A 14,606-nucleotide genomic window follows, 5' to 3' on the forward strand; every position below is an offset into this window, starting at 1 on the left:
TTCCTCGTTCAATGCTCAATCTGAAAAACAATTGCTTGGATGAAAAAACACTCTAAAGCATTAAACCGTTTCATCCCCAATATGGCCGTCGCAAATTCGATAAGTGTGAGTTCTGTGGCCTTTATTTGCTTTTTGACCTTAGAGACTGGAAATGTTCACGCTCATGTGAAGGTAAGTGTTTGCAGAATCGCCCACAACCTAACCCTTCATTCCCCCCAAAGACCACGATTTAAACGGGTTTCTCCTCTACCTTAGTCTCCATACCTCCCCAAAAAGTAACTCCACATTCATAAAACACAATTTATGTTGTGTATAATGTTCCAACAGGGTACTTTAAAGATGTAATTAATGTGTGTTTATAGGTTCTTTCATCCACTTGCATGATCCAATTGGATACATTTGCTTCGTGGTTAAAATGTCCCAACGATGACTTAGCCCAAGGACATGATGGTCTTCGAAATTCGCTGGAAAAAGTATTTTGTTGTGGACCGTTGAGAAACAGGTAATCATGTTCTGATGAATCATTGCAGGCCTTTTTGGGAGGAAAGGTGCATATTTGGATCCAGCTTTGACAGCAAAATCCCATCGCAAAATGTTCACGTCACTCATTTCGTTCATTCCACCAAGTAATAGTACGTGGTACATTGATAATTAAACTAGTCCATTCTAGAGACCCTGGATTCAGAGCCGAGCGAGGTTTGACAAGTGGCTCCACTTCAAAAATGTAACCAATCAGCAGAACTAAAAAGTTTCCAAACAGATTTTGAACTGATGCGCTGTATAAGAAAGAGTTCTATCATGAGAAGGATCATTAAACATTTTCTTCAAGGTCAATGTCAAATTTTACTTGAAGACAAGTTGATTCATGGATATGGCATGTTAGATTGTTACTACTATTTTGCTACTTTCAAAATCCTTTCTGAACCCATTTTTTCGTAAGATGAGATTGCGATAATATCTCATTAGGTTATTCAGATTAACATTATCACACGTGAGCTTCCTGAGTCTATTAAGAAACAAGTCCCCTATACTTTACAACGTACTTTGTTGAATATGGATGTACTTTCTTTTTTTGAGGTGCTTTAGTCCAACTTGAGATTGGCAGCATGCAAAAGATCAGTGTGTCAACTACATTTTATTGAAAAATACCACACTAATACCATTGTCATGACAAAAGATACTCTTAGCCCTATGGAATGAGTTGATTAAATCCATGGTGGATCAAATTTGTCATAAATCATTCAAAGCTTTGCCCTATTATGCGATGCAAATGTGCAACCTCTTTTTAGAAGCAAGTGCCTCCCTGTTGAGAAGGTTTCCAAACAAAGCCCATGTTCGCTGATAATTGGCAGCCAATCAGATCGGTCGAATTTGATGACGTTAACTCAACCTCGCGTATCTATACTTAGAGCATCTATAGTCAATTCTTGTTTTTTCAAGTGGAAATGCTTTTTAAGGCATTAGATGCTTTCACTGTTAGTGCTCTAAATCTGAAACGATAAAAGATGTAAGTGATTGATAGGTAAGGCCAAAATGCCCTAAGAAATCCGTATAAGGACCTGTAATATCTGTTATTATTGGTCACTGCTTTAAAAATCAAAATTTTTATCAATTGCAAATAAAGAGCAGAATCAATGATCCAGGTCAGAGAGAATGATTGAGAATGCAATAAAAATGGCAAAAAGAGACAGGTACGCAACAGTACTAATCATATGTCCTAAAGTGTGGAATATAATTTACATCAAATGTTAAAAACACTTGTTCTTGAGAACACAGCAGATTACACATGTTTTATGTACATGTTATGAAATGCAGTTGAACCATCAGAAACTGCCATTTCATACCTTTTGCAAAAACGCAGTATAACTTCGTGTTTTCCATATTTTCATATTTGTACCGGGTGCAGTGAGTTAAAGCGGTACAGTCTTTTGATTCTTATATCTTAAGTATTCGAATTCAATAGTATGTGTGTAACTCACTCACTACATTGCTTTCAAACCTCCTGTTCAGTTTACTCCATCAAGATACAAAAAGATACATCAAGAAACTAAAAACCTTTTTGCTCCTCATTCAACCTTTAATCAGCCGAAACAACAATACCAAACCATAGTAAGAAAAGGTTTTCATTTGGCTAGCAATATTTCCTCGGTTTCTCCTCTTTGTGTTAAAATGACATGTTTACAAAAAGCTGCTTAAAACCATTCGTTCCAGCGTGTCACATGGAAAAGTTCTTTCCATACACTTTAATGGCCACGTTAAGGTGAATTGGGGCCCAAGGCTAATAGGTGTTGGTTTAAAGGTAGTCACTGGACCTTAGTGTTTTGAGCTAAATGTCCAAATAATAGGGCCAACGATATAAAGGTTGATTGTTCTGTAGGGTAAAAAATGAATGGCTGGCCTTCACCGCTTGTTCCAGAAACGAGTTGGGAGCGGCTTTTTGAATTAACATTTGGGTTTACTTATTTTGACTAGACTTTCAAACCCGTTGTCTATCAGCTTCAAATCTTTGGAGATGGTGACCATTTAAGAATGTTGGAAAGGCACAATTGCACGCAATTGAAGCCCAATGAATCGAGATTTATTGCGGAGGATCTGACATTAGCAGGCTGATGGTTCTGATGGCTTTTTTTCTCTAAAAGTTTCTAAAAATGAAAAAACTGTTGCCCAAAATTTAGTTAGATAGTTTGGCGAATCAAAGAGTCGCTCCGTATCGTTGATGTTTTCGTAGGTGTTGACTAAAGTAACTTGCTCCCTTGCAGGCATTGTTGCCCTTTGAGCGAGAAAATGTCAGAAGACCCACGATTTGATCCTCAGAACTATCGGGAAGACTTGGCCTTTGAAGACAAATATGACGTTTATGTGGACAAGAACCATGATGATATCCCCGTTGATCGCCGTGGGGGCAGATTTTGGATGTACCTATTGGCCTTTTCCCTCATCCTGTCTTTTACTGCCATAAGCATGTACTTCTTTGGGGCGGTTATTTGGATGGTGAGTATGAATACAAAATGGCTCTCAATTTGAATGGGAATTGAAATCTGCGGCAAAAAATATCCTTAGCCCAAATTTGCAACGTGTAACATATTTTTTATTGATCTCACCTTTTTGCCAGGGTGTTTTATATGCAGCTTATCCACTTATGTTTTAGGTAGCTTTTTTGCTTTCTTTAATGTTCTGCAAATACGTGTTACTTTAATGAGCTCGTGCCCATTCTCAATTTTTTTTGGTTGGAGTCACATATCTTAGAATAATGCCAGAGCAAATAATGCAAAAGTGTGCCAAAAGATGCAAGCTCTAATGAAACTGACCAAAAAAGAAAGATGAGTTTCGATAATATTTTTCATCTACTGTAGCAATACCTATTGGAAATCAAACTCAATCATCAGAAGTTAAAGATATGATTATGTAGTACTTATACCAACATATTTCAAGGGCTTTGTAACCTTTTTCGAATCAAAAATCTAAGTGCTGGGCTTCAAATATTCTGAGATTTGAAAAAAAACAGACAAAACTGTTTTTTGGTTCGCAATTGAAGTAAAGATATACAATATAAATATAAAAAAGACCAGTAAAAAAACACCAGTAACGCCAAAAAGTTTTTCTTGATATCTCTTTGACCTAATTTATGACCTCATTTTGTGACCAAACTGAGTGACTAAGATACTCCGAAACTTCATTGATTAAAGGCCAGGCCTCAGTCGATTCAAAATCCAATAGTGAATTGAGTTGAAACCATCAATGAGGAAGCAAAATCAAAATGTTCAATTCTATATTTGCGCATTTTTTTACCTTGTATGGAAGGATCAACCCCCTCGAATTTCTGCTCGACATGCAAATCACAGTTTTTGTCGTAGTCTAGTAATGAGTGTCTGCGGCAACACAAATCCATTCATTGCATGTCAAAAGAAGTGTATTTAGCATTGTGGCGTGGGTCTTCTTTTCTCTATTACTTTGAACTGCTCAATGAGCCATGTGAAATAACGAAGATGCAAGGAAAAATGTGGGTTGGCATACAATTTTTGGGCCTTTGTAGTAAAGCCAAAATGTCCCACTTTTAGTTTGAATTTCGCGCGCTTTTTTATACGTCGATTCTGAGCACATGTCCCAAAAATGCAAAGTCCAATGATGTAACCATTTTTATCATTTATGATATCAATTTCAATGACTATTGGTCTGGAAACTTCATCAATTTCATTATGAAATATGAGAAATGCATCATCTTTTCTTTGAAATATGTTGCTTTGAGAGAAAGGTACCTGCCTCAAAAAGAAAATTGGTTTTCCTAGCCACAGTTATTTTAATCATTGTAAGAAAAATAATTTCTGATGTTATCTAGTGGAGTCAAAAACTCATGTTTTGACATAATTATGGCTTGATGTAATTATTTCACAATTTTCAACTTTCGAAAAAGCAAAGAATGTTAAGTGTCTAGGAACTAAGTTAGAACGTAGGTCAAGGCGTTACTTGCTATTTTGAGTAACGCTTTCGCTAGCGCGTTAAACTTTGGCAAAAGTAACGGTATCCATAATGGAACGTTTTTTGAGCTCCTCCCGATACCGCTACTTTTTTCTTTTGAACGTGAGAAAATGAAAATATACAAAGGTTTCCTTCCCGATGAAATGTCATAGATTTTTGGAAAAAACAGAAAATATATGAAAACCAATGAACTCCTAGGATCTAGTAGTACTTTCTGACCCAAGGAAAACAATCAGGGACCAATCTCAGTAACACTGAATTCCAATCTACCTGCAATCTGCCTGCGCATTGTAGATTGGTTCCGAGACTTTAAAGATATGGACTTCAAACGAACTTCCCGCCAAATCTTGGTCATAGACTCTGAGCCACTTTTCGAACAAAGGAGAAAAATAAGAAACGTAGATCTCCTTAATCAGATCATTGGGTCATTTTTATATTATTTCATTGTAAAGTGCTCGTTTCAAACATATGGTGAAGCTGACCAAGAGCGGGCCAAAAAAATTAATTTCATAATGCATTTTTTCATGTAAGAAATTGAATTTGTCTATTCACTCCATGCAAACAGGAAGCTTTACTTTTTAAGGTATTTTTTACCAATTCAAATTGGCCCCCTAACAATAACAAACAATTCAAGTGTTTAACAGTTGCTTCAATAATGACTCATTCAAGAGAGAGTTAGGGGCCTATTTCTGACGTGTTTTAAGCAATTATCCAAGTACCGGATGCATAATAATTAATCCAACACTCAATTATTGATGACTAATGCCAAGCTCTTAGTCTCTATTGCTTTTTGGCTCTGCGCATGCGCTAGCTTTACCAATACGACAACTGTTTCTTATGAAATTTTTCAAATCGGATGAAGGATGGCTTTGCAATTGCAAAATTGAATCGAGGTGTCCACCTTTCTCCGTGCGGGTCAAACTTCCACCGAAATTGCAAAGATGACCAACATGAACAGGAGCACGGTTTACGACGTCAAGAAGAGGCTGGAAGTGGGCAGGGGCCTTGAGAGGAAGCTCAGTCAGAGTCCCAAGGGCATGATTACACCAGATGCCATCAAGAACACCATTGAGGCCGAGTTGCTCAAGTCCATGCGTGCCGACGCCAAGGACATTGGGGTCCCTGAAGGTATGGTGAGAAACGCTGTCAAGGCCATGGGCGGCAAGACCTTAGTGAGGGTGGAGAGCCCTCTGTTGACTCCAAAGATCAAGGAGACCCATCTCCAACGTTGCCAAGGACTTGTCAACAACCTGAAGTCGGCCCCACTGGCAGCATCATCATCTTCTCCAATGAGAAGACGTGGACCGTTGATCCAGTGAGAAACCGCAAGAATGACAGGTACATCAGCTTTAATGGAGACGTGGATGAAGACGTGCCTACTCTGGCGTCTACAAAGCACCCACTAAGTGTGATGTCATTGGGCTTTGTGGCCTCCAATGGCGCAATCATGCCTTTGATCTGGTTCCCAACGGGTTACCGCCTCACGGCTATGGATTACATCAACATCCTGGAGTCCAAGTTCACCCCGTGGGTCAGAGCCACATTACCTGGCAAGAATGTGGTTTACAGCAAGATGGCGCCCCGGCACACACAGCAAGAAGGCCCAGGAATTTCTCTTGGCCAACATTTCCTTCTGGGACAAGACCATGTGGCCGCCCTACTTGCCGGATGCAAATTTCCTTGATTGATTTTTTTGTCTGCATGTTGAGTCCAAAGCCTGTCGCGTCCGGCACCCAAAATTTAAGCTCTCAAGGCCGCCGTTAATGAGAACTGGGACTCCATGGATCCGGACTTCATCAGGAAGATCTGCAATGCCTTCTTGTTGCGGCTTAAGGCCATCGTGGTCGTTGGCGAGGGCTACATCGAAAATAAAGGGAGGTCAGACCTGACCAAATATCATCGTCAAATGTCAAATGTATGCAATAAATGGTTAGCAAATCATACGTTGCTAAACGCGGAAAATGTGTGTGTTGGATTGATTTTTACGCACCCGGTACTTCTTCCCTTTTTGAGGCTAGCATTGACAGTCAGAGGTACGAGAGGATAAACGGCTCCTTAATACATTGCCATGCTGCCGGCGTTTCACATGGCGTAGCTTAATATAGATTAAGCCCAGTGCCGGTTGGATGCAACGTTTGTCCGAATTCTTCCTCCACAAAAGGCCCAAAATCAGGGTCCCGCACTACATTTTCTCCGAATTTCCTTTACTTCTCTTGGCTAATGGGTTTACTGTGAGAGGTCATTTAGTCCCCATAGTGGACGTTCTAATTCATTCAAAGCTTGAGCTTACCAAGTGATGAGAGATTCGATGAGCAAAAATACATCCTATTATTATGGGCATGACCCATGTCAATCGATACTTTCCTTGTCTAACGAGGCGTATGAAAGATGTGAAATATCATGGCATTACTCAATTCTAACGGTATGATTGTAATGGAAAAGTAACCAATTACTCTGATGATTAAAGGAGAAATCTAAAATGTGAAATTTTACACCAAAGCTGTGCGAAGTAAAACAATTTGATTTTATTATAATATGCTCAAAGGCCAGATGTAAAAGTAGCAAGGAAATTCCTGACTTAGAAGAAACCTCCTGAATATTTTTGACAATAAGCCGGATCAAATAGATTTCATCTTTACCACTAAAACTGTACCTACAGCCTCAAATTCCTTGTCTCGCCTACTGAATATCTCTTTGAATATCTTTATTTCCAATATCTACCAGTGGAGTTTTCAATGGCATCGATCCCAAAGCCATTGAAAATTATTCCATTCCAACCATCGAGAACTCACTCGATTTGGTAGTATCCTTGATCACATGGTCATGTCTTTTTGACACGGAAGCTTTACGTGCTTTATAGAAATGGGGAACCATTAGTTGATCCGTCAGTTTCTTCTCACACTGCATAATATACCATCATGGTTTCGTTTAGGCTATAATTGAAGTTCGGAACAAGGTGTACTCGTACATAACGCCTGAGAAAGTTCACCCAAAACTAAAATTCCTCCAATACACTTGAGGTGCCATTTGCTAAAGTGAATTTTAGTTTTGGCCGCGAAAGGATATTTGTGACATCAGAGCCATAAGTTCGGCCTCTAAGTGGACATTATTGTGGCTCAATCGGGATGAAAAAAATCCTGGAATGCCTTTCTATGATTTGTCACTTACATAATGTCGATCATTGGTCTAAGTTTTGCCTTCAAAATGAATGACTTGAATCATAAGTAGAGTATTCCTATTGTAAAAACCAACCTGATTGTTTTTCCAGCTGTGTGTTAGACAAAACAAAATTTTTAATGTTTGAAGAATATTACGTCAAGTTTTTTTTTTCTATTTAATCGAAAAAGATCCTAATCAATATCTCCTATAAAGGGACATTTTCATAATGAAGAAAAGTTCAATGGCTTACTGCATCATATGGTAAAGATGATCTTTGTGCATTAGGCCAACCAAAATATGTGGTTTTCAGTGTAGGTTTGTGAATACGGAAGTATTTCCAGCATTGCTGCAATGTAAAAAATGTGGAAGAAGGTTTCATTTGCCATTGGCTCATTGCACAGTAGGCAGGCATGTTAATAACCTGTTCACGTGTTTAAAAACTGACACTGGTACTATAGTGACATAGGGGTGCAATACTCACAGTATAAGCTAGCAGGCGAAGGGTTAGATTTTAAGGGAGTAAATGTGGCTGTTTTTGAAAATAAAACGACCTCCAAATGGCTACATTGGAACACAAGCTTGGCAAGTTGTCATGTCACTGACCTCACAATTCTGCTCTAAGCTACATAAATCAAATGCGACCTTAATAAAAAAAAACCGTGGGTTTTTACAATCAATATATTCCCCATTTGTGAATAGAAGGTTTTCAATTCAACAAATCAGGATTACCAGATCTGACATGCTCTTGAAAATGGGGTGGTATATTACATTCAATCTAACTTTTCGTGTGTTTTTTCAGACCATCACAGCAGCTTTGTGGTGCTGCTTTGGGTGTAAAGAATCCTCGAAAATGGAGTCAAACGAAACTGGATTCAAACGAAACAAGCAAAGTAAGCAGGAGGAGGAGCAATTGGTCCACGTGGTTCCAAGGAAAACGTACAATACCATTCGAGCTACTTCCCACGTGGATTTGTACACTCAGGCTCCACCAAAGTACGAGTATCAAGTGTGATACGGGAAAAAACGAAGCCATGAGTTATGCTTTTATGTCCCTTATCTCTTTCTTATGCATGCTTTCAACAAAACTGATGAACATTAACTCAAAATAGGTACTGGGATCACTGCATCGGCAGGAAAATTAAGTCTCTCCCGTAGATCACCAGTTTTTATACCTGAGGAAACCTACTTTCTATTTATCCTGTTCATATCTCCTCTACAAACATTACCCCTTATATCGTCAATCTCGTCGTAGGCTGATGATACCAAGTTAGTTTTTGGAAGAAATTATGGTCACACATCAAGACATACAAAACGAATTAGACAAGGTTTATGATTGGGTGTCTGGAAAAAACACGAAGTTGAACGGTGAAAAGTATAAAGCCATGGCGTTTGATCCCAAGAGCATCAAACAACCGACCTATGGGGACATTTAGGCAAGCTCTGGCAGGTTCGTTTGTTTGCTGGTACCAGAGTCAGGGATGCAAGTTTGGGGCTTCAAACACGTTTTTGAGAAGCTGACCCTTCTTTCGCATTGCTATATGAGGAAAGGTCAGCTTCTTTAAAACCAGTTTGAAACGCCAATTTTGCATCACTGGCATTGACAGGCAAGTTTGTTTGCTGGTACCAACGCTTGCCTAAATGTCCGAATAGGAGGTCAGCAGCTTCGAAAATTCATTATTTTTTGCTTATGGCCAATTCTTTAGTGAAGTCATGTTAGGTAAAACATTCTCTTTTGGATTAATCTTAGCCACTAATTTTTGTTTGATAAATGATCATTCAATGAAAGAAGCGGCAATCTCTTGTGAAATCTAGCGTAGGGGCAATTTGGAGTTTTTTTTACATTCGGGCCATCATCAAGTTTACAGTATTTACACTACAGTATACAGTATAAGGGATTTGCCGACATTAGCTTGAGATTTATGTACTGGTCTGAAGGTTTTTTCCTTGTAGCCCAGAGTATGATGCAAAAAGGCTTCTAATTGTGATTGATTCTGAAACGGCTACAAAAATGTCGTGTTGTAGTAACATTTTTGGACAAAATTATTGACTGGAACATATGAAACTTCGACCATGAAAATGACGATTTTCGATCAGTTTGAATTTCCCGCCTTTTTACTTTGACAGGGATTGCTCTCATTGCTCCTTCGACTTTGCTTATCCGTATTTTCAACTAATGACAAACCTTGTTTACATTTTGCTGGCATTTTGTGACATAAGGCCGCAGAATGGTCGCCTTTGTCAAATATCTGGGAATAGTTGTTGCGAATGATGGAAAGTTCGAGGAACATATCCAAATTAAAGTGAGTAAGGCCTTTCAGACATGCTGATGGATATATTGCATCTTCAAATCCTGAGACCCATTTACTATGAAAACTTTATATAAATCAATTCTACAGTCGCAATTGGAGTATACATCCCCCGTTTGGGCCCCCATGACCGCAGCAGGTCTAAATGCGATTGAAAGAGTGCAGAGGAGTTTCACGCAAAATATTGCAGGCATGAGCCATTTAAGTTATTGGGATCGGCTCAAACCCTTGGAACTATACAGTACTCAAAGAAGATACAAGCGATATATGATTATCTACATGTTTAAATGCCTCCATGGTCTTTGCCACAACCTGGGAGTTGTACTCACATTGAGATTTGTACCATTCGACATCAAGTGAATTCGATGGACAATAAGATCTTGAAAACTCTTAAAGCCGGTTTTGTCTTGAACAGAGGCCCTGTCCTGTTTAACCTTTTACCAGTAACGCTTCGACGATTCTACGATTTAGATGAACCTTTGTTAAGTTTTAAGCGCGATCTTGATCAACTTTTGCAATCGATACCTGACCAACCTTACGTCCAAGTAAGTTTCAGAGCGGCATTATCGGACCATGTTTTTTGATCAAACATGACTTGATGGGAAATCACTTCCAAGCCTCGGTTAGAAACTCTTAAAGAAATTGATTTTTTTTTTCAAATCGACCTCAACTAATGCCATTCTTTGAAAGTGCTCAGTTGGCTGCTGATTGTGCGATTTTGTTTAATAGAATATGCTCATTCAATGTTTCAAGTGTGTCCTAGGAAAGAAATGGCAGGCGTCACCCTGAATTGTCAAGTGCACCTGGTCAAGTGCAGACTGCAGACATGCGTTATAGGTGCCGATTTTTCAAAATAGTGAAAGCATATTATTTGGGCCTAAACAAAATCAGCCAAAAAATACCTAAAACGCAGGAAAATGCGAAAACAGCCCAAAGATGAAAAAGCTGCAAATAAATGTCCAGGATGCAAATGATTATCATTTGCATAACTTTGAGAATACTAGTCATTATAATATATTCAAAATGAAGACCGTACATCAAATGTGGATATATGGTTTGGATGTGCCACTTAATTTGTGTTTGATTAATGCACCCAATCAACTCATTTACTAAGGCATTTCAAATCAAATCGTTAAACGACTGACGTTGAAGTTAGAAGGTCAAAATATTTCGATGCCACTGGTTGTGAACAGATCTAGTTTTTAAACACCAAATTAAAAGTATTGAAGGTATTGAAGGAAGTAGAGAAGGTAGGTCCTAAATTGGCTTAAGGTAAAATTTATAACTCTACATTGATCTTGGAATGAACTGATGGTGATTGCATTTGTTGGGCTCGTTCGTGATTGGTTAATCTTATGTTGAAAGTGTGCATCAATTCATACCGGATCAACATAGAGAACAGCACTGAGACAGACGGTCTCGAATCAAAATAGAAATGAATTCAATCCCAAATTTCTAGTTGGCCCAAGTTTGTTTTCCATAAGGTTTAGTGGCCTTGGTACCGTTCACCTCAAAAACTCTCCCTGCTCTGTGTTTCTGTAACATCAATCACGGATGAGGGGATTGATTCTGCTTGACCGCAATGGACTTACAAAATGCCATACTTGGGGGATTGATAGTAATCCACTGACCCTTTGTCATGGAGCCCGCTGACACGGCAGTTTCCAAACGTCAGTACACTCTTAATATACTTGCTTCTACGAGTCCTCGAAAGTTACGAGATCAAAAAAGAAAGAAAATTGTCGGCTTCAGTTTTTGTATGTTCTCGATGAAAAGACTGAAATGACTTTCTGGAAAGTTTGAATAACACTGCAAGAATTGGTCTTTTTCCATGTGAAGCAAACAGATTTCAAACAAGATGCCTAGTAGCATGTATATCATCACCTTTAACATTAGGACAAAATACCTTCCTCAAAAGCTGTAGATTTCGGTCAAAAATTAGCCTGAAAACGAAACAAAAAGTGGCAAATAGATTGACCAAAAACAACAAAAGTGGTAAATGAGTTGGAAAATGTAAACAAAAGAGGTAGAAAATTGGCAAATGATATTTGAAAAAGTCTCGAGAAATTATGCAAGCAAGAAAATCAACAAGCTTGACTGATCTAGTAAAGTCTTCATGGACTAGTTTTGAATAAGTCAAATACATTTTACTTAATGTCTCTTTGCCCTGAATATTTTATCAACTGAGTTGCGTTACAGCGAAAACATCTCTAAGATCTGTAAACTAAGGTAGAGGGTAAGGATGATGCAAACTTAAGCAGAATCGAATTTAAAAATGGAGGTTCGCTGATTCGAAGCTCTTAGAAACACCATTGTAACGCAAAGCTCAGATCTTAGATCGAGAAAAGATCCAACCTAAGTAGTATAGTACTCTCTTTTCTCGATCCAAGATTCACTCTTTCACTTAAAAAGATTGGGCTCAGATTCGTTCTTTGAAGGATCCTGAAGTCATGACCAACGACGTGTACGAGAAGTCGGACTGGTACGAATCTTCTGATTTTCTCAAGTTTTTGCTGGACTCGAATCCGGCAGAGAACTCGAGTCTTTTATTAGTCAGGTTAGGCAAAATATATCGTCTTGCGAAATTTAAAAAAAAAATCAATATTTTTTTTTTTTGAAGACAGCCAATTCTTCCAAAATCGAGTAAAAGACTCGAGTCCGGACTCGTCCCAGCATTAGTTTTAGGCCTGTCAGGTAAAGTGTATTTTAACTTGATATGCCAATCAATATCAAGTGACACCCATCACATGTTTCTATAATGGCCTTTACTTCTTCTCTTTTCACTAGCTCAAAGAGAGCAAAAATAACGTTGGAGCCTGGTCGACGTCAGTCTCATCAGCCTTAATCGAAAAAGTCTCAAGCATATCACAAATAATGAATACTGAAGTAAAAATGAAGCATGTTTTCTGGGGTGTTTATGTCAAAGGCTGACAACAAAAATATTTTGAGTGGATCATTACTGGTCGTCCATGTTAGGCTCATTGGGAAGCAAGGTAAAGAGCGTCATGAAACATATGCGTATAGTCGTAAGACGAAAATATTAGAGAATCATTAATTTTCAATGGTATATACTTGTGGCGTGTTGGAAAGCCGTTGGTTAGCCTCAAAATGTAATTCTGATTTTGCTTACGTCAAACCAGGGTTGCCTTTTGGCTTAAACTTAAAATTTTGCGTTACGTTGGAATCCGTTGGTGCACTTACTTCCCAAGTTTTTTAACAACTTTGATTTTGGAAATTCATGTGATCCCATCACTACAATGAACTTTTCAAGTACAATGGAATTATGCCTTTGAGTTTCCTTATTTTCAAAAGTGCTCTCATTTGTCTGGTGTAGCAAAAGGCTACAAATCGAGCTTTTGCTCGGATGGATTTAGAACGCGTTTACTAAATATGTTCGGTTTTGAAATGAGATGGATATGCTCTACTTCAACTGGAATGATAAACAATACTATACAAGTTACACTGGGCATTTTTTTGGCAAAATACAGTCAGGACTTCCCTTGTACACCCACACACTTTTTGTTTGCCTGTTTCTTTAGATTTGAATTTGAAACCTTGATTTATGTTTGCCTTGAGAACTTAAACTACAACGGCAGGTGAATCACCCTAGTAACCGTACAGGATGATCTACATAGCCTGAATATGACGTAGAAAGATACAATACTTCAAGCTATCCTTCACCTGAAGACAAATGAGATAGTGTCAAAAGTCTTTATTTCTTTTCTTGGATCTCGCAAAAGAAAAGTTTCATTATACCTGAGGACTGCATTCTTAGTAGCGCTGAAGAAGTCGCCAAATAATTGAAGAAGAGAGGAAGATATGTCTACATTGAAAGTAAATGCTGTTGTGCAGACGCAGCTTGAACACAGTTTTAATAAAATTTCATGAGATGCACATGAATTCATTCCAAAAGAAACACTAAGAACTAAAAGTTCTTAATGGGCAAAAAAGTAGCTCTTACTTGGCACATTGATACAACATGGCCTTTAAGTGTTGTTAGGAATGCCTCAACTATGCTCTCGAGACTTATGATGATGCATTTTGATATCAGTTGCTACTTAGTTACTGCAATGTGTCATTTTAAAGGCACTAGAAAATTACACAGTTAAAAAAGATTCGGGGCGAGAATATTTCCGTTTTAAGGCCAAATACGAACACGGTGCTTTTAACATAAAAATGTATTAGTTATACATTTTTTAAATCATTATCACAACTTAGGTCCTTAAACCTAAGAAATCAGCAGGTTTGCAAAAGGTCGAACAAGTCAAAAGATGTTTCTCTAGAAACGTCTCAGGAATGAGAGAGCTCTCGTATTGGGAGAGACTAAAAAAGTTGGGACTGTACAGTGTTCAGAGAAGGTACGAAAGGTATCTGATACTGTACGTCTCCAAAAGCATCCACGAGCTTTGTTCCAACCCAGGATTTAGGGTCAATTCTAGTGACCGTAGAGGCTTAAGGTGCGTTTTGAGAGCACCTTCAAGCCCTCGAGAATCCAGGCTAGTTCAAACAATGAAGTCCAACTCTCTTCTTTCTCGGGCTCCTTCATTGTTCAATTTGCTGCCCTCAAATATTCGTAGGGCTCATGTAGGCGTTGATCCAATAGCAGGATTTAAGTCAGACTTGGACAAATTTTTGACTAAAATTCCTGATCAACCTTATATTCAA

At 38.4% G+C, this 14,606-nt stretch overlaps 1 protein-coding gene across 1 annotated transcript; it reads left to right on the forward strand.

Annotated features, from left to right (window-relative positions):
- On the forward strand, positions 1–8,747 carry LOC131882499 (uncharacterized). The gene is made up of 4 exons (XM_059229653.1): positions 1–171; positions 363–502; positions 2,760–2,991; positions 8,435–8,747. The coding sequence occupies exons 1-4, from the start codon at positions 40–42 to the stop codon at positions 8,645–8,647; spliced, it is 717 nt and encodes a 238-aa protein (XP_059085636.1). The 5' UTR covers positions 1–39; the 3' UTR covers positions 8,648–8,747.
- Positions 8,748–14,606: the final 5,859 nt, after the last annotated feature.

Source organism: Tigriopus californicus, chromosome 6 (assembly GCF_007210705.1).
Source record: "Tigriopus californicus strain San Diego chromosome 6, Tcal_SD_v2.1, whole genome shotgun sequence".
Classification (NCBI taxonomy): Eukaryota; Metazoa; Arthropoda; class Copepoda; order Harpacticoida; family Harpacticidae; genus Tigriopus; species Tigriopus californicus.